Raw genomic sequence first — 25,755 nt, forward strand, 5'->3', positions numbered from 1 at the left:
ACAAAATAAAATTAAATTCTTGACATTCATCATCAAGACTACATTGAAAAACTAGAAATGTAAAGCTTGATTATCAGTAGGCTTCTCAAAAGGTTATCAACTGCTTGCTTGGTGCAAACAGTAAAATTTCCTTCTGAATATTTCCCATAGAGCTGTTAGGTTTAGAGGATATATATAAAGGTAGATCTACTCGTCCAGGCGTTTCATCACTGTCTAAAGAGAAAGGTGCCATTGTTGGAGGACGATCCGACATTCCATGCCAATATTCGTTGTTTGTATGCATGTCATTCTTTCTGGGTGACTTGTCCAGATATGATCCAGACACGTTCCAGAAACCGGCCTTGTAACTTCTTTGACAAGATGGGTTAGATGTAAATTCTTCAGCGTTTTAATGAGCTTGTGTTTGTTTGACTGATTTGAATTTAGGAGGTTAACATTAAAATCTCCCAAAAGAACCATTTCTTTGTTCAAAAAGTTGGCCTTTTTGATTTTTTTTTTGCGTTAATTGTGTCATCTTGACATGTCGAAGACGGAGGTCTGTAGACACCAACAATAAACAATGAGCGCTTGGATTTGAAAGGACATACTTCAATCCAGAGTACTTTGATTTCAGTTGTCATCAAATCATGGCGGGTTTTAGCATGCAGATTATCGTTCACATAAATTATAACTCCTCCCCCTTGCTTTCCAACTCTGTCTTTCCGGAATAAGTCATCTCCAGGTATCTGGTAAAAGGAGTCTGGTCTTTTACTGTTGCAAAAAGTATCCGTTAGATGAGTACATCCACTCTAACATTTGACTCTAGTCATGTTAGCATCACCCTGACCTCTTCTAGCTCGCTATCTTTCAAGTGTTGCACATTCTATTAACAGATTCGCAGACCATTTGGGCTCTGAGCTTGACTGGGACCAGGCTGAACCTCTACATCATTTGCCAGTTAAATGAATAGTAGTTAAATAGAGGCGTTCAACCATTAATCGACATCCGAGGAGAACTCGCGTTGAGTTTGACACAGACCATTTGAAGAAGACCCTTTGAAGAAGAATTTGAATTGAAATAAAATAAATTGAGAAGAAAGGGTAAGAAGAAGAGAAAAAAAAAAAAAAAGGTTGGCACGGGTAGGGTTCGCACCAGATGCCTTTGGAATTGAAAGGGTACATGATCCAAGATGCCAGGTACGCACAGCGTGCGAAGTGGCGTAGGTTTGTATTGACATACATTTGATGGACATCCAATAAATGTAGGTATTCTATTTTAAATTTCCTCTCCTGTTCCAGGCCGGTCAATTGACCAGTGTACAGACTCTGCTCTAAGGGAGTCCTCCTTTTGTCACAAGTTTGGCGTCGACAAGAGCTGCCCATTAACCTCTCTATATTTTACACCACCAAGCTTTTTTACTGCAGCACTCTGCAACTATACAACAGAAGGCTCATACAGTCATAGACTGCCTTGTATCCATATAAGCAAGTGAATGATGTCAGTCACGGCGGATGTACGCAGGGTCAACTGAAAATTTTTTATGGATGATGAGATAAACAAAATGAAGAAAAGGAAACGATTATTGAGACAACATTTTTTTCGATGTAGATAGCATTAGGTTTTTTTCAATTAAAAAACACTCCAGGAATTTAATTCTTCATTGCGGTCATTAATAATTGATTGTTACCATCCATCATGTTTTGATTAACACATTTTAAAGTCAATGACAGTGCGAACTGATTAGCTCGCCGGAAAGAGAAGTCATTGCATATTATCACGTTCGGAAAATGAAGGATATGGTTGCCTGACTGAAGCGATTGTTTGTTTTGCTTCCTTTCTTGATAAAGGTAAACAATACGGTGCTTGCAATGACATAGTTAATGAAGACTTATTGGCCAAATAGTAAGGATTCGTGACACAAAACGCTGTCGGAGATGCTGCCCCTTTGACATTTATTATTCTTATATTAAAGCACGGTGCTAAAGGAAGTTAGAGTGCAATCCATCTAAAAACCTGCAAACGTGTTTTTCCACATCCTTATCTTTGAGCAATCCATTTTACCACGAGGGATTGATTTGATGCTATTCCTTATGAAACGTGTGGGGTTGATTTCAGCGTCCTTTATATTCTCGTTTGTTATCATCGCATATGGTGAGTACGAAAAATAATATCGACAGTATCAGTCATACCAAGTTTTAACAAAGGTAGTAGTGATAAATATCTAGTCGCTTAAGCACACTTTCAAAGATCCATACCATAGATCTAAAGAAAACTAACCCTTTCTACTTTTTTGTTTAATAAGCTTCAGTTGGCGCTGAATGCGAACGATAAACGACGCGGTAGTCTCAAACTGAAAGACGATGTCATGCGTCGCCCTGAAAATCAAATAATTATTATGCAAGGATACGTGCCACTCAATTCTGCTAAAGACGCTCGTACTTTGACCAATGTCAGCCAATGCTTATTACAGCTCCCTATTACTGGCCACTGAACCCGATAAAATAAGTGGTTTCAGGATGTTCCATGAATGAACCGTGCATTATATTGTCAGTTTCTGTATTGAACGTTATCACACTCGTAGCTACTCGTGATCGTGACAAATGGTGTGTATCAGGAAAAACATAATTTTATCATATTCAATTTTAACAAAAAAACTAGCAATAACGGCTGCAATAACATGTTTAAGACTTTGGATCAGTGTATCAAAGCCTGAGAAAAGGAATCTTTCCCGCATACTAAAAGCAATGAGCTTTTTTCGGCGCTCGGGCCGAAAAATAAACAGCAAAGTACTTTCATAGCGAAAGAGTCTGACATTTATCATCCTTTGACATTTTTTCATCGCAATTTTTTGAGACAGCTCTCTGTAAATATATTTTTTTCCACATTGTTCCTTACACTTTTAAGAATCTGCTTAATTTCCGCGAAATAAACGAAGATTATCTACAGTTGATTATGAGAAGTAAAAGAAAAGGCTGTGACCATGAAATTGAAGTAATTTGAGACCTAACTCATGCAGTAATTTCGAGACAGTGAACTTACATGGGTCAGGGCATGTTCATCAAATCAGGAAACTGGGATCATGATAACCCAGAGTGTTTCACGAAACATAAATGCGTAACGTTATAGGGTACAGGGTCACTAAATTAGCTTTCCCGTGCAACTTTGAATATTCTGCCATTATTAGGCGGAAATATATATTTCTTTACAAAGGTTATTTCCAGTATAGAAACTGTACGTTATGACGTAAACTCATCATTCGTCTCGGAATCTTTCTTTTCTCTTTTTTCTAAGCTTCAACGTGTGATCAACCAACCCCTCCTTATGGCTCAGTCATCATTCATCCATTAAAGCGAGAGAATTACCAAAACGGCGAAGTTATTCTCTTTGGCTGTAAACAGGGTTTTTATCTGGATGGAATGCCAATTGTGACATGCAATGGGAACAAGTGGACACAGACACAATTCCGATGTCTGGGTATGACGTGAATTTTATTCTGAAGAAAACATAGCTGTCTGACAGAGGGGGGGAGGGGGTGGAGGATCTGGGGGGGGGATAACATGTTCTGAGGGAAAACGGAAGGGGGGTCAGTCGTCGCCAACATAATATAAAGAAGGGGAGTGTAGGAAACTTACTACAAATCAACAACCAATGAGGGGGGGGGGAGGGGATCATTAGAATATCACAGGGCCTTATAGGGGGATTCGGGTATTTTTATTCTGACATAACCAAAATCCTCCAGCCCCGCCCCCAGATGATAAATAATGACTGGTGTGAGTTAAATGTTTTGGCAAATTATCACGACCTGTTGTAGAAGGAAATTTAAGATATAATGCGTCTTGCTCAACCTAAGAAGAAAGTTCCTCAACTATCATTTATGACAACAACCGAAAACAGTGGAATCACGATCATCAATTTCATTTTGCTTCATTTAGGGTTTTGTCCGGATGTGCGTAACATTTTAAATGGTAAAGTATTCCATGTGACCTCGCAAGTTGGCAAGGCAGCCATAGAATTTCGGTGTGAAAATAAAAGTTTCCAGCTGATCGGTAGGACAAGGCTAGAGTGCATAGATGGACAATGGAATGGAAAGTTACCTTACTGTCAAAGTAGGTCATCGAAGCCAGGGTGTAATCCTCTGTATTAGAGTCCACATTGTCTGTTTTTGTTTATACCATTAAGAAGTGGAGAGTTGAATATATACAAAATTCACTTGAAATAATCTATATTTCATCAACAGAGCTGCCGTCGTGTGTTCGTCTGCAAAGTCCGGCTAACGGTACTTTACATGGTCATGACAACAGCCATGGCGCAGAGGCAACATTCACCTGTTTTACAGGTTTTGATTTATTTGGGGCTTCAACATTAACTTGCAACAGAGGAATTTGGAGCTCAAGTGTTCCAACTTGTAAAGGTAAACTCTCTGCCTAGTTTTCACCGACCAACAGACTTATTTTATAAACGGCGAGCCTTATTGTCATATTGTATTCATACAAGTTTCCCTTATGGCCTTATCACCTTGTAAAAAACGATAGCGTTTTCTTTCGAAAGCGAGGCATGGAAGCCTAACTGATTTGAATGCATATACTAGATTGATAATCATACCCACCTTTCTTAAAGAGGTCTCTATCAGTACCAGAAAAATTGATGAAGAGTTAAAATAAAGGAGTTACATAGAAATGATAATACTAATGAGTAGTGGTGAATAATAGTTAGATAACTATTAAAAATCGTGATAATTGTGTGCTTCTTCTAAATCTTCAGCACCAAATCTTTTCACTTAATCTTATCCTTTTGTTGCTCCATCTGAAGGACGAATAAACTTAAATGGCCCTGTCGTCACTGTTTTCATTGTTTTATGTTTCTCAGCTTACTGCACGAAGATTAGAGATCCGCCAAAAGGGCACGTGCTTCGCTCACACTTCTCACACGGACAAGTGGTTTCTTTTAAATGCAAACATGGCTATGAGTTGGTTGGAGATCGCACTCTTCGTTGCATTAATGGAAAATGGAACTCGTCTGTTCCCCAATGTAAAGGTATGTAGTCCCCCTGGTGTCCTCGGGATGATTTTTACCAGCTATATCGAGGTTAATGAGTTCCGTATAACTTATTGTTATAATGTATCTGGAATTATTACAAAATTCCAAATATTTCACCCCCTCCGTTTTTAGTTCTTTTCTTGTTGTGGCCATTATATGTAAAACGATGACCGATTAACACAGGAAAATGTTACTTTTTAGCTATTCCAAAATTAAAGTAGAAATAAATGGAACAAATATAGCATTGTATTCATTGAGTTGATAATGTGAATTGATCATCGTTAACATATTCTAAAGCTCACACTTCGAGCTTAGCCCCCTCGTCAGAACGAATCCTTCCGACGAACGGCTAACGGTTTTACAATTGTTAATTTACCTTATCACTTCAGTCGATAAAACCAAATTATCGTGTAATACCACCCACTGAAGCAGCACTACAGTTTCTTTGGAAAATTTCTCCCTTTTACTTTTAAAGAGGTTTATTACAATAAGCTGGATGGAAATTTCCGTTTAAACGCGCATATCCCCGCAGAGTTGGCCTAAAACGAATCTTTCACCGATGTATCACCAGTCTGTATTCCAACACTAGCATTGGTGCTGTCTATGCTGCATGTATGAATGTCACTCTAGATGCATGATTGCAATCTCAAACAAACTCCCATGCACTTCAGGCTCCACCCTCTATCGTGATACCTTTATATCAATGAAGTATTATGACAAATAACTGACAACGGTGTTCAAAAGTAGGTATTTTAGTGCGTGACCTAACTACTAAGTCACAATGGCTACCTCATAGTTTTATAATTATGAGCTGTTTATTATTCTTTGTTGTTTCTAGTGATGCAATGTGCGAAACCTTCCATTCCAAGTAATTCACGTATCATTTATCCACGAACAGATCAAGCCAAATACACACACGGTACTACTCTTTATCTGGCTTGTAATGTAGGAAATCTCCTGACAGGATCGCCCATTATGGTGTGTAACTATACCAACTGGCTAAAAAGAGAATTCAGGTGCATCGGTATGTTGATCTCTCCTGTGAAAAAATATAATTCTTATGTTACGCGTTCGACCCTGTTCACGCAATCCTATGGCAAACTACGTGTTTGAAAGCCGACGTTTGGCCCTCCACTCGTGCGCGCGGCTCTGTTGCATTATCTGAGAGCATGAACACTAGAGTAGGAGTAAACTTGAAGTGAACATAAAAGACAAAATTTGTCGCTTTTTCAATGAATTTTAAACGGTCTGGTAAATTGATTGTTCTGATTCGAAGTAATGAAAACCTTTTCTTGCAAAATCTTCGTCATCCAACGCGCGCCCTTCTTATGTATGTAATTTATTTTCCAATCAAGTTCAAACCTGACTTGATGGTTATATCGTATTGAACTTGTATTCAGACCTCAACAGCTTGGGAAATTTTTAAATTTATTTCTGCACTCCCTTCTAGAAGCATGAGTCAAACTGAAATAAACAAAAATTACAATTACTTTCAGGTACTGCGCCGTAATGTCCTTGAGCTAATTATACTTACAATCCTGTATTCCCTTTCCCGAAGTATAAACCTTGTGTTCCCGTTACGATTTTGATTTATTTGTACTTAGAGACTAATAACGATCGCGAAATAGTGACCCTCTGAAGACCCTTCGAAGCTCATGTTCTCTTTCATAGAGAAATTTCCCTAGGGAATTTCGTAACTTGACAGAGATTAAATAATTTCGTGCAAAACATTTATCAACTGAGTTGATAAACCAAAATTACCTTGTCACTTTCAGCGACGTAGCAAACTTACTCCTTCTTTATGATAAAATACTTATTGACTGAGTTTGGTCTGGCTGGTCGGGAAAATTTTTGCCGCTCGGTCATCAATCACACATATCGATGCGTTCGGTCATGACCAAATATTTTCCCGTGTAGCCCTTTCATTCAGATAATAACTTTATCTTGAATTTCATCGCCAATAAATGCGGTCGCGTGCCCACGACAAGCCAGCGGTCAACATAAAAATAGCACAAATTTCATAAAGGAATTAACTAGGCATGGATAGGACAGAAATGTCGAGAATAGAGACAAATGTAATAAACGCAGCTCATTTGCCGGACCGGTGTGCCATTATGTGAAAAAATGTGGTTGCCATGTTTACGTTGTTCCTTCATTTCGACTAACCATTAAAAACAAGGTTGAACTGCGCTTGCTCCCTCTTGTTTCCTTAAAATAAATCTGAAACACTTAGCCATCAAATGCCTATAACTGTGCGCCAGTGTCTTGTATCTCGTTTGCCGGAAGAGATCCTCTCAGTATTGTTACTTCCCATGAGTAGACCAAAATATCAAGCACAAATCGGTAAGTTTCACCTTTCGTTTTCTCCTTTAAAAACTCTTAAAAGTAACTCAACTTCGCCTCAACCTTCTATCCGATGTGACTCCTTCAGATGCCTAAACGATATGAGTCCTAAACAATGTTTTTCCGTCTTAAAGGTCAGGAAAGGCGAACATGTTTAATACCAAAATTTGCATAAAAAAACTCAGCTGTCTACTCCCGCAAAGGATGAATACCTAGGATAACTGCAAAGCAGTTTATCTGACAAGTAGCTAAACGTGTGACCATTTTATTTCCAGTAAAAATTTCGTGGAAAAAAACAAACTAGGAGCGCACCGTTTAGCGATTTCATTCACCACTTCCTGAAAAAATATATCATAAAGTGGGGTGTTGGAGACGTTAATTTCCCACGCACGAGATTACTGTGTGGTGGATGGCCTCCCATGGGGTGAGGTGGGTAGGGGTTAAACAGGGCCCCATTTAAACCAGCTGAATGCTGAACTGGGCTACCCTGTATAAATATTCGCAAATACAAATACAAATACAAATATCCGTTTAGAGATCTCATCAAAAATAGTTAGAAAGGGGTTTGCGATATCAGTTGCTCTTGGTAAGTCGGTTGTCGAGAAAATGAAGCACCTTGGAAGTATAAACAGTTCAGGTTTAATGGCTTAAGATCTAACGACACGTAAATTTCTTTGGAGGATTATTTTCTCCACAGAATACGTTTTCGGGTATGTTTTTCTACCCTCTCGCTGGAAAAATTGTGCAGCCGACAGTTATCGTGGGGGAAACGTGCTCTTTTGATACAAATTTTCCCGTTAAGACTGCTGGTACTTTACGGGCGCATCATGACCGGGATAGTTGGCGATGAACACCACAAATAGAATATAAAAGTACTAATACGTAAAATTTTGTTACGCCTTAACTTTGATAGCTTCATGTCCCATCCTTGGACCAATAAGGAACGGAGTCATCACACATGTGACACGGAAGGGCGGTGGTAAAATTGAAATAAAATGCCATGCTCATTATAAGTTGGTCGGATCCTCAACGCTGAGCTGCATAAATGGAAAGTGGAACGACAGTATTCCTTTGTGTAAAGGTATGTCTCATACATGTATTTTCCAACCATTCTAAAGACTGTGAAGCAACAAAAGATTTGAGTGACCGGGGTGAGTTGAGGTTGTTGCTAGCTAGGTATAATGGAAAGTGACTCTTTCGCTTTGCTTTCATTTGCCCAAAACAAAACAACAAACACGAAACAACAAACAAAAACGAAACAACAAACACTTCTGTCAAACGAAACAAAACAAACCAAGGAAAACAACAAACAAAAACAAAATCACTCGGTTTTGTATTAATGTTGGACAGGATTTCCTCATTTCAAAACAAGCTATCAATAGACGGTCTACACTTCCATAATTTTTCATCAGTTTACGTTGTACATTTTTTTCCCCAACACACTTTATTTGGGCATGGTGCCTTTCGCTAGAATAGGGTGTTGTGATCCCCGCCATTTTGATCGAATTTCATCAGCATATCGATTTTTACATTTATTCAGTTACGAAAAAATACTTTACGACCGCTAAAGGCCGATTCATAACTCTGGCAACAATAAAGAACAGCTCAAAGACAACCTTGGGATATGTAATCACTGTACGACCGTGAAATTTACGTGTTTAGCTCAGTAGCGTGAGAGAAGGGTGGAATGATGTCCCCTTTTGTTTTTGTTGGCCATCGAGTGAACGTTCGCCAAGCATTTGAGGTACTTTTATTCAGCTCAAAAACTGGTTTCGCTTGTATATAGGCTATAATTATAGGCAACGGTTGTTTTTTAATCTCTTTTTATTTTAAGCATCCTGCTCTGACCCTGGGCGTCCAAGTCATGGGATAACCATTGGAAGTGGTTTTGAACACGACTCAGTCGTAAACTTCAAATGCTTACCCTATCGTGTTTTAGAAGGCGCCTCGGAGTCAAAATGTGTCAACGGGAGGTGGACTGCACAGCTTCCAAATTGTAAAGGTGTGAAAGGTTACTTCAATGCTGCATAGTCATTGAAAGTCGTTGATTTTTAGGGAGTTCAAAATTGTGATCTCATATTTGTCGTAGCCAAACTAATTAGTCGCCGGGTGGGAAAAAGAAAAAATAAGTGAAGTCGTATTTCGTAAACCTTACCATAATCGTATCCTAATCGTAATCGTTTCGTATAGTAAACTCCCCCCAAATACGACCCTGTCATAGCGCACATATAGTGAACAGTATCTGCGAGAGGTTAACTGGAAAATGAACAAACTACCATCGGCAAGAGACATTGGTTTTCCCATTCCCTGTTACAGTTGAACATTTGTGCCGTACACCTGCCCTCAATAAGTCATTCCCGGAAATAAAAATAAAAAAAAAAATGTGATTCACTTGTCAGCTAGATAATACATGTAGAACCACATTTCACCAATCCTTATGCTCTGCCCTACATGAGGATTACCTCATCTTCGATTGGAAGTCGATGGGACTATTAACAATATTTAAAGATTCTAAGTGAAAACATACTGCTGGTAAAATTGCTCATGATGATGTCGGAGCAGAAGAATCTTTGGTTGTTCTGTTTCGAAGATCAGAAACTCATAATCATCAGCTTAGATGATGAGATCAATAAGAAAGCTACCCCTTTCAAAGACATAGTGTGCTGAGAGAAACTACGGGTTCGACTGAAAGTTTCATTCTGAAATCGTAACTAATAGGCTACTATTCATTTTATTTTATGTTTAAGATTGCAACGAAAGCCTGAGTGCCTCCATGACAGATAAGTGTCAAATCGACGAAAAGTGGACTCTTTGTGAGATAAAACTTCGAAAGAAAAGCGCGATTACAGCGGCAAGTATTCAGCCGGGCGACGATAGAGGAAACGTTAGAAATGTTCGCATCAGTGCGCATTCCGATGCTGTATGGGTACAAATTGGTAAAAGATTCATGGTAAAAACACCTGTGTATAACATTATTCTCTTATTTCCTGTCTTTTTCTGTTCAGCCCTGAAGAAAAGTGACAAAGTGAAGTATGAAAGATTGGTATTGAAGTAGCTGTCATATTCTCTTTCATGAATCAATCAATCAATGAATCAATGAATCAATCAAACTATATTTAAAGAGGATGACACAATATTTAAAAACTAATGAACTTGTGGCCCTCCAAAACATTGTTACAATTAGGTTTGAATTTCTTGTTCCCACTACAGCCTCTTTTACAGCCACTATAAACATTGTTACAATTTAAATATGATTTTTTTTTTTTTATTCCTACAACCGCTCCTACAGCCACCTTTCAGTAAAGAGGAAAAATTGAAACTTTCTCAACTGGTTATCACTCAGTCTATTCAAGTTCTGCTTGAAACACAAAGGAAACTTTCCGTTTTTCCAACACCAAGAGTATATGGATGTGACGCAGTACACTGGGGTAAGACTTTATGTTTTTACTCTCATACGTCTCCCTTCAACAATTTGTTTAGATAAACACCGCGAGTAAGAAGAGAACCCTCGCGACTTAAATATAGAGAACTAAACGTTTTTTATTCCAATATCCTGGTGAACGGAATCGATGGTTGTATGATATAAAGGCTTTATACGAGAAAATGTTTGATCACCTTGAGTATCGGCGATTTTCATGGGGCGAATATTTGCATCGTTGTCTAGCCTCGTGTTTTACGTCCTTTTTAGGTTGTATTATACCAGGCTCTGCAGTCCTCTTCAAAGAAGGAGGAAAATATCATGAAGGGCGTTTTGTATCTGCCAAGTCTTCTAGCAAGTGGGAAATCGTCACAGGAACAGATTACAAATATATAAGCAAAGATAATGTAAAAAACGTAATTCTTGATGAGAAACCTACCGTCAGCCAGCTGCCTGAAGGAACTATAGTCGTTGGAACAGATTTAAGAGGGAACTTAAAGAAGGGAAAAATAAAACGATCGTGCAGCTCTACTCAATGTATTATTGAAACAAACGGTGAAGAGTGGCAGAGCAAATTAGAAAACGTTCGAGTCTCCAAAGGAGAATTGTGTAAATAGTTTATCTAATATATCCGAATTTTTTAACGTCCAAAGTGGGGTGGGGTCAGATTGCACTGAACAATTCCCTATCTTTTATTTTTGTTCGGCATGATGAAAAAGAGGATTTCCTGAACTTTGATCTGCCAACAAGATCAGAGAATCTGCCATTATTTTCTCTTGGTCATCATATTTTTGTAAGAAATCAGACATTTCCTGAGCTTGCTTTTATTGGGAAATTATTTTACAAGGCTTAGCAAACTATCGTGGTAAGCAGATTGATTGTCTTGCCGAAACCACAAAGATATGATTATGTTTAGGGCGGCAACCACCATTTGTAGGCAGCTATTGGCAAGTCGCATGGTAAGATTTTTCCTGATCTAAGGAGACAACGATTGAAAATGCATAGAAATGATTTTACCACTCCCTCCTACTCAAAGCAAAATTGTTTGCAATCCTTTTACAGCCTATTTTGTGAAGAAGGTTATTGCGAATCCTTATGTATGGTTATTTGTATTTATTCACTTTAGCTTTAATTTTCAATTTAACTAGTGCTTAAGTTTATAGGACAAAAGTCAATTTTGATAAAATATCTTTATAATATATCACTGACTCTTTTGTTTCACTAATGATGTTTCACTAATGTTTTTCACTAATTTGCATTTTTATTCCCAAATTATCGATTTCTTAATCTTTCTAAACTGAGAGCTCTCCATTTTCCCTATAAGGTCTTTAAAGCGACACTATTAGCACAAATAATAGTTGTCGACATTATGAGCTCAGTTTTGTTAGGAAAAGAAAATACATCGCTTAGGGATCAGTCGTTCTTTAACACCAGGGAAGGGTGTGAGGAATTTGGAGGTATCACATGGTTTTTGATCAGGGAAAACGGTAGCGGCGCCAGTCGTCTTCAACGGAGTAGAAAGGGGAACTGTAGAATGAAATGAATTTATATGCTGATTGTATCTTGTACTATTCAGTAGTTTCACTCTATTTCTGATTGACTGGTAAGTAGCGGGTCAAAACAGTGTTGTTTGCTTTACTATGTAAAGACCTGGACTTTACCTTTTCTTTTCCGTTAGGTTTAGCGAATTTGGCAGATATGGGTTGGATTTTCACAAGTTTCACCTAATTCTGAAAAACAACGACTAAAACATTCTATCCAAAATAGCGATATCTTTTTGGAATTTAGGTCGAGTACGGTGATATATTTACGTTTGAATCTTTACAGTTTGTCCAGTTAGTTGAAATTCGCAGTAAAGAGGGAGGCAAGATTTCTCTACGACCTCAGATTTCATTACGCATAAGGTATTTTGATGAGACAAACAACAGATCGCCTTTTAGACTACGTCCTTGTTTTAGATTAAGAGTTATTCGTGAATATGTTTCCAAAAAGAATTTCAGGGATGCTAAGATGCGATATGATCATGTTAATGGTCAAGTTTCCAATAAAGCTGGAGACAGAAAGTCTCTCTGCACTTGGTCATGATTCTATTTTCCTCTTTCGAGTGAAGCTTATTCGACCTGACACTCCTAATTTCAAATTTGTTTTCACAAGATTAGCAAGGAGATGGCTTCATTTGATAATTGCACCAACAGATCATAACACGATTCAGATAAGAACATTTCAAGTTCAAGAGACTTATGCAGACGAAGATATCCATCCGCGCTTATCAGGAAAGAGACACCCTCTTAGCACAAAATAACCGTATATGAATACCACAGTGACGTGTTCTGGTAATGGAACCAGAGCCCTCATTACATGTTATGGAATATTCTGGTCATGATCTCTTCTTTTCGGTTACAAACCTAAAGATTCCTCAATTATTATTCAGAGTCAAGAGCCATCGCTCACTAGCGAAGGTTAAAGAGTTTTGTTGCAGCATTTTGTCGCATTTGTCTAAATTTGGTATGAAACACTACACATATAGCAATAGATATTGTTGTACCAAAATAATAGAATGGCCGCTATGATTGTATACTAGAACAGTTCCGTGGGATTGTTTACGTGTTTCCGTCGTGAGTACCATACTCACAACGGAGTTCCGTTATTAGTACCATACTCACAACGGAGTTAAGGCTTAACTCAATGACCCAGTTAAATTTTATAACATATTCATTAATACAATATTTTACTCTTCCCCCCACCCCTTCCAACTTATTTGTGTTTACAATTTCCCTTCGACAAATGCATATTAAGCCAAGAAAAAAATGTAGAGGTAAACTGGGGGACTGTGAGACAAGCAGCGGCGCTTGTGATTGGGAAAGGTGAAAGTGGCGAATGTCCCTTGGCTACTGGCTGCAGCAAAACAGAATATTGGGTGAATGCTTTTATTCGTCGACTCTTTTGCAGAGAGTTGCAGCAACTAGGAACTAGGAATGAAAAGTGAAAGAATCCCAGACGAGAGTATTACAGCATCGTCTTCAAAAAGTAAAGATCACCACCCTCACTTTGCACGTTTGAACAGCCCAAAACCCTGATGCTCTGCGCCAGATGTCAAATTGCCTTACCTAGAGATCCAGCTGAAAGAGCCAAAGATTATAACTGGTATAACAACTCAAGGAAGCTATTTTGATCGGGCATGGGGTGACAAAATATGGAGTCAAGTTCCGGGAAAATGGAACATGGAAAGAATAATTTATCATGAGACTCCCTAAGTTTTAAATGTTTAGTTTTCTTATTTTTGTTTGGTCGCTGATTTACCAGATTGTATTAAGACGCAAAATACAACATATCCTTTTTTTATATACTTCCGAGGGAAAAAGTGAAAATCACTTGGCTTATTTCTTTAAAACATTAGGTTTAGTGTTCTTTCTATTTAAGATTTCTATCTGACGAACCCAGAAGTGAAGAAAAAATTTTGCAAATCTTTTCATTTGTCTCAAGCACGAGAAAGGTAAAAATTTAGAGCCATGAAAAAAAGAGCCTTTCAATGTTGACCGTCTGTACCCATAATCACGCGTGAATGTAAGGCGTTCAGACACACTGCAATACTTAGCAATAACCGTGATTAGCCTGTTGTGAAAGACAATCTAAAAAATTTAATTTTCTGTTAATTCTCAGGAACCAACAGGGAATTATAATATTCGGGGCTGGATGCCGAATGCCTTAAATCAACCAATTAAAACACACTCGATCAGAATTTATCCCAAGGATCCAATGACGCTGAATAGCAACGATCCCAATTCTTGCTGCTTAAGATTAGAGCTTCGGGGATGTTCTATCCCAGGTATGATTTGGGGATTCCCTTTTTGGCGACTTTTCATCCTTTCAAATAATTCATAGATATGCTTTCTTTGAATAACATATACCTACATGACTAATCGTGGTATTCTGGCTTCAACATCTTTACCTCTCATTTTTGTTCGTTAACTGAAAAAACAAAAACAAAAACAAATAAGACTGAGTACAGAACGAGATGGAAAAAAGGAAAGGTTCATCCTTGAGATAACTACAGCCCAATTCTGACTACCCAAGAGAGACAGAACCAGGTGAAAAAAAAATTAAAGGTTCCGCCCACAGATTACTACAGCCCATCAAGGAATGACCACTAAAAAAAGGTTCTGCCCTTAGATAAAAACAGGTAATTTAGAACTGACTACCCAAGAAAGTTCGTAAGCGGTTGCAAAAAAACGACAGTATTTTTGGAATTCTGTTATTGAAACTGCGAAAAACTACAACATTACAGTACCGTCAATAGGATCCTGGACTTCTTGTCAGAACGGACCCAGAGGGTTAAACTCAGCCGCGACTGTATGTCTGAATGGGGTGCGGTACCAGCGGGTGTCCCCCAAGGGACCAAATTGGGGCCCTGGCTTATGATCAACGACCTCTTAACCCCCAGTGCGTCCTTTGGGATGTGGAGGTACGTGGACGATACCACCCTGTCAGAAAAAGTACCGAAGGGGCAACAAAGTAGAGCACAAGAGGCAGTGGACCACGTTTCCAACTGGTCAGCGGACAACTTATTCCAGCTAAACCTTGAGAAGACTAAAGAGCTTACTATCAGTTTCTGTCGTTTCCCGGAACTTTTCGACCCAGTTATTGTTAATGGGATTCAGATCCAAGCAACTACCTCTAGCAAGCTTCTTGGCCTTACCATCAACAACACACTAACATGGAACGATCGTGTAGATAGTTTAGTTAAGAAAGCAGCTAGGAAAATTTATTTCCTTGTGCAACTTAAACGTGCACGTGTTCCAGCCGAAGATCTAGTTGCCTACTACTGCGCATGTATTAGATCCTCCCTTGACGACGCTTTGCCTGTGTTCCATTATTCTCTACCTCAATACTTACAGTCAGAGTTAGAAAGAGTTCAGAAAAGAGCTCTGGCGTGTACTTTTTCTAGAATGCCGTACGGGGAAGCGTTAGAGCGCGCGTGTTTGAGTTCTATCAGGGAACATCACGAAGAAGTTACAAAGTCGTTATTTAAATCAATCAGCGAGAATCAGAACAGTAAACTACATTACTTAATTTCTGAAGCCCATAGCCCTTATTATAACTTAAGGCTCCAAAGAACGTAAAATGAACCAGCAGCCAAGACAAAACGTTTTGCTAATTCGTTTTTCGTGAAGGGTGCGGCTGTAGAGGACTTTTAATAGAACTTTAAATCATCACATTTTATATTTTTATAGTAGTAGTTTGTAAAAAAAATGCGCAACTCAGTATTTTACTGCGATGTGATTTTGATAAACCAGCCTATCCAGTCTAGCAAATGCAGTCTCTAAACAAACATTTTAAAACACAGTAACCTGCTAAGAGCCCATCATCTGGGAATGGATGCTAAAGCTGTCATGTCAGGACTCAGGCAACTCATGAAGACAACCTTGAAATCAAATTTTTCTTCAAGTAAAAAATGAACTTCGATGAAGTCGCTACCATTTTTGAGACAATCTTGATCTCAAGGCAGTTCAGGTAGATAACCAGGTGTGGCTCTTTCTTGAGATTTCACAAGTTCATTTTGAGAATGTGAAATTCAAAGCCTTTGCTCATCACGCCTGAACTTCTCAACATCACAAGTGAAATGAGAGGTCTTTAATGGTTTGGATGAGCATCAAGTCGTTGAAATGGTATATCTCTTTAATATGTCACACTCTCAAGCTCTCTTTTAATGATATTGAGCTGAGCATCTGAAAGGATGAATGTGTAACATTTCGTATTTCCTGAACCTGATTCTTTCCTTTTAATTTCGAGCTGAACTTCTTTATCTGTATCTACCAATCTCAGTCCTGAACCATGAAGATTTTCAATTGTCGTGGTGTGCATTGATTTGTTCTTCCATGAAAATTGTGTCTTTATGAATGAGAAGAGTATGACAGTCTGAGTTCATTCCTTTATGAAAACGATCTCCAACTATTTTTGTGTAATTTCTGCACAGAAATTCTGCCTCTGTTGCAGGAGTTGCAGAAATGTTGATGAGTTTTTCACCATTGCACAAGAAGTTTTTGCATATTTTGAAAAAAAAGAGAATAAATTGATTGTTTTCTTTTTTATCAAGATACTCCTAGTCTGTTGCGTCTTCGCTCTGAATTGGACTAGCAAGATTTATAATCTTTTTATTGTTCATATCGTTATCGCCTGTTCCACCAGGACTGCTTGGGTCTACTGAAACACTAATTTTTTAATAGGTTTTTTCCAAATCAACTAATTCTTCCAGGAGGCAGCTCAGTTTCAGGAGGAATAATCTAAAGCCCTTCTTTGAGTAATCCACGCTTTGTTCCGTCTTTCATATAGTAGATAACAGGCTCAGCTAAGCTCACCTTCATTCAAAAGGGTTTTTTTGATATTGATGAACCTCAGAGACCATATTGGATCTGTTGCTCTTTTTTGGCCACCTTCCAACTCACCAGCAGCTCAGAGATATCTCACATTTTTTGAAGAGTCGAGCCTCTTTCCTTCCAAACCAACAGGTCTCGAATCAGAAGCTGAGCTTATAATGTCAACTGAGGTTTTTTTGATTGCGTCAATAGGTTTCTTTCCAGTCAGCCTAGTCACTTCTCTATTCAAAGCTGTAACACCTTCTAGAGGCCTTTTTACCCCTTCTCTCCATCTCTCTGAAGATTTAATGTTCATCTCTTGACTGTATTTGTTTTATGGAGAGTGCTCGTATTTTCTCGAAAGCGTTGCTTTACGGAATTACTAAAAGTATAACTGAGGAAGTTTCTGGAACGCTTGGTCATGCTGACTCATAAGAACTCTTAATGGGACTTTCTAGAACCCTTAGTCAGCATATTTTGTTATGATGCAATACTGATGTAACGATACTAAAAATAGTTGTATTACAGATCCCTAGAATGTTCTAGAACATTTTGTAAAACATATATAAGGAGTCGCGATCGGTTCTAGTCAGACCTTTTTTTAGTGAGTTAATGCTGTCGTGAAGAGCCCAGAGGACCTAGTATTGTTACAGAGCGGGATGGAGGGAATCGTTGGAATTATATACTGTTGCTGGAATCGTCACTGAGCCGTGTGGAAGGCTACGTTGAGAATATTTTTGTGAAAAGTTTTGTGGACATCGTTAAGCTACAAGGTCTCTGAAGAGAACTGTGAGTTGTGCAGTAGTACACTGATTTTATAGTTTTATAGAGGGCCCTAAAATAAGAGTATAGTTATTGGTATTGGTTATTGGTATCGCTCCATAGGGAGATTATTTCGTTTGTTAATAAAGTAGTTGAGTTGGCAAGAGTTGTATATTTTTTTCGGTTGAGAAAATACCGTAACAATTGAAAAGTGAAGAGGCGCTCACGTAAAGTTCAGTTGAATCTCTCAACTATTTCCTGATCTCTAAAAATGCATACATTCCTCTTCTTATCCTCACATCATGCATATTGCTCTTTTGGTTACTGCACCCATGAATTCGCACCCATTAAACCTGAAGAACTTTTGGCCAACTCAATTTTCCTCTCTTATAGACTGCCTGAAAAGCATATGAGACCTCAGAAGAATCTTTTGAGAAGCTTTGTTTCGATTGTCTTGATATTTCTCATGGGCCATCTGGTAATTCTTTTTTAGGAATTCGAGTTTGTGTTGGTTCTTGTTCTGGTTCTTGCTCCCGTTCATTAAGGACAGCCACACTGAAAGCTTTTGAGTGAGAGAGAATCATGACAATGGTTCACAGTTTATTGTGTTCAGCAAGTATTTTGGTAGCCACGACACGCCCTGGGTCTTAATTTGGTTTTGTCCTACTTTTATCGGTTGAAGTAACCTGTCGAGCCTGTGCTCTTTAGTCTTTAGTTCTTTTTCATCCATTTTATTTATTGATACATATTTTTTATGTTCTTATGCAAGTTCTCATGAGGTACTCAATCAGTTTCTTCACAATTACTATTTATTTTCTCATTATTGACCAAAAGGTGACTTTAAGGGTACTTTAAAATTTTTTTAGCGAGAAGAAGAGCACTTGCAATTGCTATGTACTTTCCATACTTCAGACTCAATCCACAGGCAATTATTCCGAGTTGTCTCTCTACCATGAGTTTCTCGTTCAAGTGCTTAAGAATATTTCCTTCAGCAACAAGGAAAAAACTGTGGGCCAATGCTTTACATGAAAGCTAAATAAATGTATCAACCATTGCATGGCAAGTTTTTGAAGAGAGTGAAGCTTCATATCTCTTGAAGTACCTCTATACACCTTGTTGAGAAAGCTTCTTGATTTAATCCTGGGTGAGAGCGGTTCCAATCATTTCCTTCGCTCTACCACTTGCGAAGATAACAGCGAATTGCTCTCGATGATCTGAATCACGTGTGGGTTCGGCCTCGAGAATTTTCATACCATCTGTGATTGCTTCTAGTTCGCTCATATCCATTTTATAGGTTAAATTTCAAAATTTGTACTGAATGGATGGCGAAGTGACATGTGAATATTTCGCTTTCTTTACCTTTGCTATTAATTCCCTCTGCTCATCTTTCATCAAATCACCTCCATAATCATTAAAGGTAATCTTAATATTTTTAGCCAAAGGTTTGTAGGAAAGAACCAAGACAGCGATGTTTTCTTTGAATGGTTTTGCGATACTCATTACCTGCTGTGTGAGGACCCAAACGCTGATACCCTTATGTCTTACGCTGCATTTCTTACAGTTGTTGACTAATTTCACATCTATTCTAATCCTGATGTTTTCCATAGACTTCCCAAAGACGGAGTTATTCATCAATTTGAAGAAATATTTTTCAAATCCATTCTTCACATTTGCATACAGGTTTGTGTTGAGCTCAATCTACTTCTTCATGCAGCGTTCCTCCTCAGTGGATCTTTTTTATCCTGAAACCTTCGCGAGGATAAAGTTTGAGGTTCTTGTGATGAATGACATACTTCTCCTTCTCATCCTGATTTGGCACAAGCTTCTCTACCTTTATTGGTTATAAGCTTCCAGGAGCAATGCATAATCGTTATGCAAGACATGAAGCTCTTTTGGATACTTAATACTTCAAGAATGCAAGGAGTATTTCTCCAGTTGTTAAAGCCAGTCATCCAGTTGAAATCTCTAATTAACGAGAAGAGGGTTACACATTGCCCATCGACAGAGAATGTTAGCAGCAGGATAGGTGATGTATTTCGCTGGCTTGCTTGAATCAGAAGCTTCACCCATGTATTTGTTGTTTGCTGATTTGAGAACTCTGATATTCCTCCACGAACTCCTTAATCATCAGCAGCATGTCTGGATCTCTCATTACCTCAAGCTCAACTTTTGTCATCTTCAATGCGGTATCCCAGGCCACTCCAGGAGCAGTGTTATACCAGGCAGGGTCGAGATCGTAATTCTGAATACAGACGTTTCGGAACTCTTCGAATATGTCTGCAAGCAGGTGGATATCTTAATTTTGAACTCATTCCAGACATTCTTTGTGCTTATCATTTTGATTAGATATATCCCAGTCATTCAGGTTGGAGTAGAACGCCTTATTTTGGTGGTAGATCTGTTTCATTACACTTAGTGAAGCTATCCATGTAATCATTTGGATCCACATCCTTTCTTAACACCAACTCGATTTCCCTGAATACCTTCTTAGCTTCCTTCAGCTTATCAGGATCTAAACTAGTCTTTACGTTTGCTCACGTCAGCACCGTAGACCTATGGGCAAATGGTGGACGCTACATTGACCAATCAGAGCGCGCGCTTTATTTCGGTTATGTTATAATTAAATTTGTTACTTTGCGATAATCGGTTGTGACCAAAATTGATTCAAATAATATATTTTCTTATAAATTTAAATACAACCCATGATATCTCAAGAGATTAATTTCATCCGTGACAAGATTTACGTGATCAATGGTGACTTCCCATTCCGTATCACGTATCGGCTATAATATAGAAATTTCGTGATATTGACAGGAAGTATGGAAACTTTATTTTCCTCCGGGTATAGTTACAAAAACATTGAATAAGCCCGGGGCTTACACCTAAGGTTCTCTAGTACATTATTTCGCGTCAGACTGTGCTAAAAGCAAAACTAGTGTAGGCCCAGTTAGAAACTAACTCACCACCAAACCTACTCACGATCTAGTAAAGTCGGACTCGCTAATCAGAGATGTTATTCTAGGAACGCTTCATATGGGTTGATTTTAGTTCAGATCTCTGCATCGATATATATTTTATTCCTTATTAAACTTCAATGGGAAAATGTGTTTTCACGAAAGTTTGAATTGGAGGGATTATCGGTAAAAGGCTCGAACTCGGACTTCTAAAACACGGATTAACAGTTTCGCCATCCAGCTGAAATCAAGGCACTTTGCCAAATGCGTTTCTGGACCTGTTTGATTTATCTACAAGAAAACTGATTCGATCTCACCTTACGAACCTTTTACTCTCTATAACTTGATTGGCTTACGACAATGTCTGAAGAAACCGCCAGCTAAAGGAATTGCAAAGAAGAGAAATAGGTTTAAATTGAGTTTTCTTTTCATGTAGCATAGAAAGCTATGATCAAACAACTTTTACCCCTTCTTTTTTCTAGTGAATTAATATAGTGCTTGAATACCTTGGAAATTTTAAAGGGGAGTTAAAAAAATTGCTTCGGGTTTAGTGTTGCATGTAACTAACCTGACTTTGTTGGTCCACAATTTAAAGATGTCAATTCATGTGCTTAACAGAAGACATTTTTATACCAAGGCTCAACCGACAAGAGCTAAGAAAAGAGGTTAGTTTGATCTCAGTGTATAGATGAGAAACCAAATTCCTTCAATATTGCGGGACTTTTTGATAGATTTTGTCTACGACTTTGCATGGTTCATCAGCTTATTATTCAACTTCCCGTTTTAGTTGGCAAAATTTCAGTTCGCAGAGAACAGTAACGCCCCGCTTTGATGAGTTTCTCGGCGACGAGATCATTTTACTTAATGGGTCTTTGCTTTTATTCTAATTGTAACTGTATCTAGTTAGCTATTCACATTTGCGGAGCAAAAGCATTAGAGGAGATAGTAATCACAATTGTGTCTATTTCAGCATGTTTTTAGACTGAATGATCTGACCTCTGACTGTCAATCCTCCGCTTCAGAGAGTTAGTTTACAGTTGATTAAAATAAAACCCATATTCAACTTCTCTACTTTATGCGAATCGGCTGAAGCGTTTCATTCGAATAGCTAAATGAGTACCGTATGAAAGAAATGAACTTGGTACGAGAAAGGCAAACGAAATGAATTTGTATGTTGCTCGTATCCTGTACTTTTCAGTGGTTTCACTCTATTTCGGATTAACTGGTAAGTAGCGGGTCAAAACAGTGTTGTTTGCTTTACTATACGTGTGATGCATGATCTACTATGTTAAGATCTAGACTTTACCTTTTCTTTTACGTTAGGTTTAGTGAATTTGGCTGATATGGGTTGGATTTTCACGAATTTTACCTAATTCTGAAAACAACGACGAAAAAATTCTATCCAAAACAGTAATATCTTTTTGGAATTTAGGTCGATTACGGTGATACATTTACGTTCGCCGGAATCTTCACAGTTTGTCCAGTTAGTTGAAATTCGCAGGAAAGGGGTAAAGGGGGAGGCAAGATTTCTCTACGACCTCAGACTTCATTACGCATAATTAAGGTATTTTGATGAGACAAACAATAGATCGCCTCTAGGACTACGGCCTTGTTTTAGATTAAGAGTTATTCGTGAATATGTTTCCAAAAAGAATTTCAGGGATGCTAAGATACGATATGATCATGTTAATGGTCTCAAGTTTCCAATAAAGCTGGAGACAGAAAGTCTATCTGCACTTGGTCATTATTCTATTTTCCTCTTTCGAGCGAAGCTTATTCGACCGAAGCTTATTCGACTTGAAACTCCTAACTTCAAACTGGTTTTTACAAGATTAGCAGGGAGATGAATTCTTTTGATATTTGCGCCAACAGATCATAACACGATCAAGATTTTTGGCTCACATAATCGCCTAGTTTGACATAAGCGAGATGATTACAATAAGAACGTTTCGAGTTCAAGAGGCTTATGCACACTAAGAACTCCATCCGCGCTTACCAAGAAACTGACACCCTCTTAGCACAACATAACCGTCTATGAAATCGAATACCACAGTAACGTGTTCTGGTAATGGAACCAAAGCCCTCCTAAAACGTTATTGAATATTCTGGTCATGATCTCTTCTTTTTGGTCACAAACATAAAAAATTCCTCAATTATTGTTTAGAGTCAAGAGTTATCGTTCACTAGCGAAGGTTAAAGAGTGTTTTTGCAGCATTTTGTCGCATTTGCTAAATTTTGTATGAAGCACTACGCATATAGCAATAGATATTGTTGTACCAAAATAATAGAATGGCCCCTATGATTGTATACTAGGTCAGTTCCGTGGGATTGCTTACGTGTTTCCGTTGTGAGTACCATACTCACAACGCAGTTAAGGCTTAACTCAAAGACCCAATTAAATTTTACAACATCTTCCTTAACACAACATTTCCCCCTCCCCCCCTCCCCTTCCAACTTATTTGAGCTTACAATTTCCCTTCGACAAATGCATAAGCCAAGAAAAAAATGTAGTGGTAAACTGAGGGACTATGAGACAAGCAGCGGCGCTTATGATTGGGAAACGTGAAAGTGGCGAATGTCCCTTGGCTACTGACTGCAGCAAAAGAGAATATTGGGTGAATGCTTTTATTCGTCGACTCTTTTGCAGAGAGTTGCAGCGACGAACTTGGAATGAAAAGTGAACGAATCCCCGACGAGAGTATTACAGCATCGTCTTCAAAAAGTAAAGATAACTACCCTCACTTTGCACGTTTGGACAGCCCAAAAGCCTGGTGCTCTGCGCCAGATGACAAATTGCCTTACATAGAGATCCAGCTGAAAGAACCAAAGATTGTAACTGGTATTACAACTCAAGGAAGCTTTTTTGATTGGGCATGGGTGACAAAATATGGAGTCAAGTTCCGGGAAAATGGAACATGGAAAGAATATCATGAGGTTCCTAAATTTTAAATGTTTAGTTTTCTTATTTTTGTTTGGTCTCTGATTTACCAGATTGTATTAGGATGCAAAATACAACATATCCTTTTTTATATACTTCCGAGGGGAAAAGTGAAAGTAACTTGACTTATTTGTTTAAAACATTAAGTTGAGTGTTCTTTCTATATTTTATACCTAACAAACCCACAAGTGCAGAAAAATTTTGCAAAATCTTTCACGATTCCTCAAATTTGGAAAATTTTTAGTTCATTTGTCTCGAGCGCGAGAGAGGTAACAATTTACAGCCATGAAAAAAAAAATCCTTTCAGTGTTGACCGTCTGTACCCATAATCACGCGTGAATTTAAGGCGTCCAGACACACTACAATACTTAGCAATAAGCGTGATTAGCCTGTTGTGAAAGTCCATATTAAGACTCTGTTAATTTTCAGGAGCTAAAGGGCAACAATAACATTCGGGGCTTGCGGTCGAATGCCTTAAATCCACCAATCAAAACACGTTCGATCAGAATTTATCCCAAGGATCCAATGACGTTGGATAGCACCGATCCTAATTCTTGCTGCTTAAGATTAGAGCTGCGTGGATGTTCTATCCCAGGTATGATTTAGGGATCCCCTTTTTGGCGAGTTTTCATCCTTTGAAATAATTCATAGATATATTTTCTTTGAATAACATATGCCTACATGACTAATCGTGGTATTCTGGCTTCAAAATCTTTACCTCTCATTTTTGTTCGTTAACTGAAAAAAAAAACAAACAAACAAACAAACAAACAAACAAATAGGACTGGGTACCGAAGAGACAGAACAAGGTGGAAAAAAATAAGAAAGGTTCTTCCTTCAGATAACTACAGCCCAAATAGGACTGAGTACCCAAGAGAGACAGAACCAGGGGAAAAAATTAAAAGTTCCGCCTTCATGTAACTAAAGCCTATAAAGTAATGCCTACTCAAAAAAGGTTCTTCCCTTAGATAAGAGCAGGTAACTTAGAGCTGACTACCCAATGGAGTGGGTAAGAGGTTGCAAGAAAACGACAGTATGTTTGGAATTCTGTTTTTGAAACTGCGAAATACTACATTACAAATACTTTACAACACAGTAACCTGCTAAGAGCCCATCATCTGGGAACGGATACTAAAGCTGTCATGTCAGGATTCAGGCAACTCATGAAGACAACCTTGAAATCAAGTTTGTCTTCAAGTCAAAAATTAATTTCGATACATGAGTTCGCTACCATTTTTGAGACAATCTTGTTTTCAAGGCAGCTCATGTAGACAACCAGTTCTGGCTCATTTTTGAGATTTCACAGGTTCATTTTGAGAATATGAAATTCAAAGCCTTTGCTCATCACGACTGAACTTCAAACCATTCACAAAATCACAAGTGAAATTAATTAGAAGTCTTTAGTGGTTTGAATCAGTATGAAGTCGTTGAAATGATATATTTCTTTAATAGGTCACACTCTCAAGCTCTCTGTTGATGATGTTGAGCTGAACATTTGAAAGGATGAATGTGTGACATTTCATATTTCCTGAAGCTGGTTCTTTCCTGTTAATTGCGAGCTGAACTCCCTTATCTGTATCCACCAATCTCAATCCTGAACCGTGAAAATGTTCAAGTGTCGTGGTGTACCTTGATTTGTTCTTCCATGAAAATTATCTTTATGAAGGAGAAGAGTATGACAGTCTGAGTCCAGTCCTTTATGAAAACGATCTCCTACTATTCTTGTGTAATTTCTACACACAAAGTCTGCCTCTGTTGCAGGAGTTGCAGAAAAGTTGATGAGTTTTTCACCCTTGCACCAGAAGGTTTTGCATATTTTGACAAAAAAGAGAATAAATTGATCGTTTTCGTTCATATTGCTAGCCTGTTGCTTCTTGGCTCTGATCGAGTTGGATTAGCAAGATTGATGATCTTTTTATTTTTCATATCGTTATTGCCTGTTCCACCAGGACTTCTTGGGTCTATTGAAAC

The 25,755-nt window shown here is 38.3% G+C and overlaps 2 protein-coding genes across 5 annotated transcripts in view; both read left to right on the forward strand.

Moving 5' to 3' along the window:
- The first annotated feature begins 1,832 nt into the window (after nucleotides 1-1,832).
- On the forward strand, nucleotides 1,833-11,976 carry LOC111346852 (P-selectin-like). 2 transcript variants are annotated; one of them, XR_015999898.1, is made up of 11 exons: nucleotides 1,833-2,130; nucleotides 3,271-3,453; nucleotides 3,912-4,085; nucleotides 4,217-4,390; nucleotides 4,846-5,013; nucleotides 5,855-6,040; nucleotides 8,273-8,440; nucleotides 9,194-9,361; nucleotides 10,107-10,295; nucleotides 10,649-10,787; nucleotides 11,048-11,185. XR_015999898.1 is itself a non-coding variant. In XM_088756734.1 (11 exons), exons 1-11 carry the CDS (start codon nucleotides 2,058-2,060, stop codon nucleotides 11,392-11,394), a joined length of 1,983 nt encoding a protein of 660 aa, XP_088612860.1. In that variant the 5' UTR covers nucleotides 1,833-2,057; the 3' UTR covers nucleotides 11,395-11,976. The 2 variants fall into 2 exon arrangements, 1 of the variants encoding a protein (XP_088612860.1); XM_088756734.1 differs by having other exon boundaries at nucleotides 10,107-10,309; nucleotides 11,048-11,976.
- A 9,917-nt stretch (nucleotides 11,977-21,893) lies between these two features.
- LOC111345236 (sushi, von Willebrand factor type A, EGF and pentraxin domain-containing protein 1-like) overlaps nucleotides 21,894-25,755 on the forward strand; it is a 33,784-nt gene continuing 29,922 nt past the window's right edge. For 2 of the 3 annotated variants that reach the window (XM_088756699.1, XM_088756700.1), the window contains exons 1-3: nucleotides 21,895-22,071; nucleotides 23,494-23,780; nucleotides 24,214-24,379. In XM_088756699.1, the coding sequence (XP_088612825.1) occupies nucleotides 22,008-22,071; nucleotides 23,494-23,780; nucleotides 24,214-24,379 (517 nt within the window). In that variant the 5' untranslated portion in view covers nucleotides 21,895-22,007. Of the gene's footprint in view, nucleotides 22,072-23,493; nucleotides 23,781-24,213; nucleotides 24,380-25,755 lie in introns of all 3 variants that reach the window. The other variant, XM_088756701.1, reaches the window with a different exon arrangement.

This window comes from Stylophora pistillata, chromosome 4, assembly GCF_964205215.1.
Source record: "Stylophora pistillata chromosome 4, jaStyPist1.2, whole genome shotgun sequence".
In the NCBI taxonomy this organism is placed as follows: Eukaryota; Metazoa; Cnidaria; class Anthozoa; order Scleractinia; family Pocilloporidae; genus Stylophora; species Stylophora pistillata.